The 5,000-nt window shown below is 41.4% G+C and overlaps 1 protein-coding gene across 1 annotated transcript in view; it reads right to left on the bottom strand.

Moving 5' to 3' along the window:
* The window catches only part of LOC137628589 (regulating synaptic membrane exocytosis protein 2-like), a 63,486-nt gene that overhangs the window by 58,426 nt on the left and 60 nt on the right, over positions 1 to 5,000 (bottom strand). Inside the window, exon 1 of the mRNA XM_068359743.1 lies at positions 2,338 to 5,000. This exon is cut by the window's right edge and continues 60 nt beyond it. Within this exon, the coding sequence (XP_068215844.1) occupies positions 2,338 to 2,465 (128 nt within the window). The 5' untranslated portion in view covers positions 2,466 to 5,000. The remainder of the gene's footprint in view (positions 1 to 2,337) is intronic.

Genomic DNA, 5,000 nt, shown 5'->3' with positions numbered 1-5,000 from the left:
CAGTAATAAAGATAATACTAATGAGGTAAGAAATCCTACGAAATCCTACGAAGATCCTTACCTGACGAATTCATGTTCCCTCTCCACCATGACTATTTTCAACAACTCCCCAGACTTAAAACATCCTCAATAATAAAGATAATACTAATGAGGTAAGAAATCCTACGAAATCCTACGAAGATCCTTACCTGACGAATTCATGTTCCCTCTCCACCATGACTATTTTCAACAACTCCCCAGACTTAAAACATCCTCAATAATAAAGATAATACTAATGAGGTAAGAAATCCTACGAAATCCTACGAAGATCCTTACCTGACGAATTCATGTTCCCTCTCCACCATGACTATTTTCAACAACTCCCCAGACTTAAAACATCCTCAGTAATAAAGATAATACTAATGAGGTAAGAAATCCTACGAAATCCTACGAAGATCCTTACCTGACGAATTCATGTTCCCTCTCCACCATGACTATTTTCAACAACTCCCCAGACTTAAAACATCCTCAATAATAAAGATAATACTAATGAGGTAAGAAATCCTACGGAATCCTACGAAGATCCTTACCTGACGAATTCATGTTCCCTCTCCACCATGACTATTTTCAACAACTCCCCAGACTTAAAACATCCTCAATAATAAAGATAATACTAATGAGGTAAGAAATCCTACGGAATCCTACGAAGATCCTTACCTGACGAATTCATGTTCCCTCTCCACCATGACTATTTTCAACAACTCCCCAGACTTTAAACATCCTCAATAATAAAGATAATACTAATGAGGTAAGAAATCCTACGAAATCCTACGAAGATCCTTACCTGACGAATTCATGTTCCCTCTCCACCATGACTATTTTCAACAACTCCCCAGACTTAAAACATCCTCAATAATAAAGATAATACTAATGAGGTAAGAAATCCTACGGAATCCTACGAAGATCCTTACCTGACGAATTCATGTTCCCTCTCCACCATGACTATTTTCAACAACTCCCCAGACTTAAAACATCCTCAATAATAAAGATAATACTAATGAGGTAAGAAATCCTACGAAATCCTACGAAGATCCTTACCTGACGAATTCATGTTCCCTCTCCACCATGACTATTTTCAACAACTCCCCAGACTTAAAACATCCTCAATAATAAAGATAATACTAATGAGGTAAGAAATCCTACGAAATCCTACGAAGATCCTTACCTGACGAATTCATGTTCCCTCTCCACCATGACTATTTTCAACAACTCCCCAGACTTAAAACATCCTCAATAATAAAGATAATACTAATGAGGTAAGAAATCCTACGAAATCCTACGAAGATCCTTACCTGACGAATTCATGTTCCCTCTCCACCATGACTATTTTCAACAACTCCCCAGACTTAAAACATCCTCAATAATAAAGATAATACTAATGAGGTAAGAAATCCTACGAAATCCTACGAAGATCCTTACCTGACGAATTCATGTTCCCTCTCCACCATGACTATTTTCAACAACTCCCCAGACTTAAAACATCCTCAATAATAAAGATAATACTAATGAGGTAAGAAATCCTACGAAATCCTACGAAGATCCTTACCTGACGAATTCATGTTCCCTCTCCACCATGACTATTTTCAACAACTCCCCAGACTTAAAACATCCTCAGTAATAAAGATAATACTAATGAGGTAAGAAATCCTACGAAATCCTACGAAGATCCTTACCTGACGAATTCATGTTCCCTCTCCACCATGACTATTTTCAACAACTCCCCAGACTTAAAACATCCTCAATAATAAAGATAATACTAATGAGGTAAGAAATCCTACGGAATCCTACGAAGATCCTTACCTGACGAATTCATGTTCCCTCTCCACCATGACTATTTTCAACAACTCCCCAGACTTAAAACATCCTCAATAATAAAGATAATACTAATGAGGTAAGAAATCCTACGGAATCCTACGAAGATCCTTACCTGACGAATTCATGTTCCCTCTCCACCATGACTATTTTCAACAACTCCCCAGACTTTAAACATCCTCAATAATAAAGATAATACTAATGAGGTAAGAAATCCTACGAAATCCTACGAAGATCCTTACCTGACGAATTCATGTTCCCTCTCCACCATGACTATTTTCAACAACTCCCCAGACTTAAAACATCCTCAATAATAAAGATAATACTAATGAGGTAAGAAATCCTACGGAATCCTACGAAGATCCTTACCTGACGAATTCATGTTCCCTCTCCACCATGACTATTTTCAACAACTCCCCAGACTTTAAACATCCTCGGTGATAAAGATAATACTAATGAGGTAAGAAATCCTACGAAGATCCTTACCTGACGAATTCATGTTCCCTCTCCTCCTCAATCTTGTGTCTGTGCATAACATCTTCGATAATCCTTCGTTCATCCTCGGTCAGGTGTGAAAGATCAGGCATTACATCCGCCCCTCCGTCAGACGCCATCGTATGAGGGCCCTCACGAGTTTAGAAAAAAAAATTCGAGTTTTTTTTTTTTTCAATTTCTATCCTTTATTATTATTATTTTCCCCTTTTTTCTCCCTTTTTCCTTTTTTATTTCTAACTTCAAAGATAAAGTGCTGAGTTCGTTTGTTCGTCCGGATTTTTTTTATTTATTTATTTTTTTTTATTTTGGCGGATTTGATTTCTCGCGAAAAAAACGTATTGGGGGAAATAGAAGATTTGAGGTCAACCGCTCAAGAAAGAGAGAGAGGACGTATTATTTATCATATATTATATATATAGATATCTATATATACTTATATTTTCCTGTTTAATCGTATGACCTTTATCATCATTATTATCTCGTTATTATATCTCCTCCATCGTTTTCTTATCTGAAATGGCTTCTCTCTCTCTTTCGTTCATCGGGAAGTCGTGACGTTAACATAATCCTTGTTTTTTTTTTCTTTTATTTTCACGACACCCTCATGCCTCAAGGTTCATTCACCATCATTATTATCACCATCATCATATTCGACACCATCACGATCTTTATCACCATCATCATCATCATCATCATCATCATCATCACCATCTTCTTCGTGAACACCTCCCTCATCGTGGACACTGCATTTCCAATCATCATCATCATCATCATCATTATCATCATCATCACAGACATTTACTACATTCTTTTAATTCGTTATTTCTCATTTTCTTTTTTTCCGACTTATTCACTGAAGGACATTTGGATATATATATATATATTCTTTTTCTTTCACACTGTCCTCCCTCTCTCTCTCTCTCTTATTCACTGCCTTTATCTTTAATTCTTTTATTTTCCTTTTTATTTCTTCTGTGGGTGATTCTTGCTATTCACAGCCCCCAACCCCCCTTTTTAGAAACACCTTGGATTTATCTTTCCAAGGGGAATTATATCACTCTCTCACCCATCATACATACACACATCTCTCTCTCTCTCTCTCTCTCTCTCTCTCTCTCTCTCTCTCTCTCTCTCTCTCTCGGGACAACCACCTGTCCACAAGCGTCCTCTCTCTCTCTCTCTCTCTCAATCTCTCTCTTTCACACTCTTTCTCTCTGAGAGATTGGAAGGTGGCAAAGGAAGAATCTTCTGAATTAGATCTCTCTCTCTCTCTCTCTCTCTCTCTCTCTCTCTCCTCTCTCTCTCTCTCTCTCTCTCTCTGGATTTTCCCCCTGTGGGCGTAGTTATAGCAGAAGTTGTATTTGTTATCCAAATAATAAAAGACAGCCACAAGCAACTGTAATGGCAGCAGTAGTAGTAGTAGTAGTAGTAGTAGTAGTAGTATCAGATGGGGGCCAATCGAATCAATTAGTTGCAGTAGTAGTTGTAATAGTAGCGGTAACAACTATCACAGTACTAGGAGTATGGTAGTATTGGCGATAATAATATTAGCAATGACTACAAAATCGTTTTTCTTTTTTATTTGTTGACCACGGCGCCGATGTTGTTGTTGTTGTTGTTGCTGTTGTAATTGCTCTTTGTTGTAATTGCTGTTGTAATTGATGTCGTTTTCTGCCTGGAGAGACGAGGAGGAGGAGGAGGAGGAAGGTGGTGGTGTTGTTTTTGGGCACTCTGGGGGGGCAGGAGACAAGCAAGAGGGCTCTCTCAGTGGGGGGGCCGTGCCTACCTGTACGTTGGCGTGGGGGGATGTAAAAGCCCCTGGGGGGATCGGGCCCCTTCTAGCCTTCTGGCCGCCACCACCACCCACACCTGGGGGCGCCCCATGCTGCACCCGCCCCCACCCAAGGCCCCACACACACCAAAACAAGGCCGGTACCCTCCCCCTTCGAGGTTGGGTATTATGAGGAGGACTTCTCCTTCTTCAGCGCCTCTGACGAAGACGACACCGTCCAGGGCGAGTGTGGCCTTCCTCTCCGTCTTCTTTCTCTCTTTCTCTTCTTCTTCTTCTTCTTCTTCTTTTTAGTCTTCCTGTTGCTCTTCCCACCTTCCACTCTTTCAGATCAATAGAGCTAAAAGCACTCACAACAATAACAACAACAACAACAACAACATCAACAGCACACTAATAATTCCTTCCGCGCCCTCTGCCACGAACTGCTGCAGCAGCGCCTCCTGCTGCTGCTGCTGGCCCTGAAGAGCGAGGTCGCGACCAGGCCCTTCCGCCTTCCACTTCTTCTCTCTCTCGGCGTCGCCGTCGGTGGAGCAGGGGAAGAGAGGGGGGAGGGGAGAACTGCTAGAGAGAGAGAGAGAGACTGCTAGGCTGCTGCTGCTGCTGCTGCTGCTGCTGCTACTCCTCCTCCTCCTTCTACTCCTCCTCCTACTGGTGGTCCTTCCGTTGGAATCTTCTTGTGTCTAATTGTTTCCAGCGCACGCAAAGGACTACACTCTGCCCAATGGCCTCTCGATCACAGCACCAGCGACCGCATACAGTTGTGCTCAGGCCGCGGTTTACACTTTCCAGCAGCTATTTGGCCGGTAAAATGGCGCCTACAGGTCCGACGTTAGGCATCTTGGTTGGGCGAAAGAGGCTTCAC

This window comes from Palaemon carinicauda, chromosome 36 (assembly GCF_036898095.1).
Source record: "Palaemon carinicauda isolate YSFRI2023 chromosome 36, ASM3689809v2, whole genome shotgun sequence".
Classification (NCBI taxonomy): domain Eukaryota; kingdom Metazoa; phylum Arthropoda; class Malacostraca; order Decapoda; family Palaemonidae; genus Palaemon; species Palaemon carinicauda.
The sequence above is the reverse complement of the archived record's forward strand: the minus strand, read 5'-3'. Positions and strand labels throughout refer to the sequence as shown.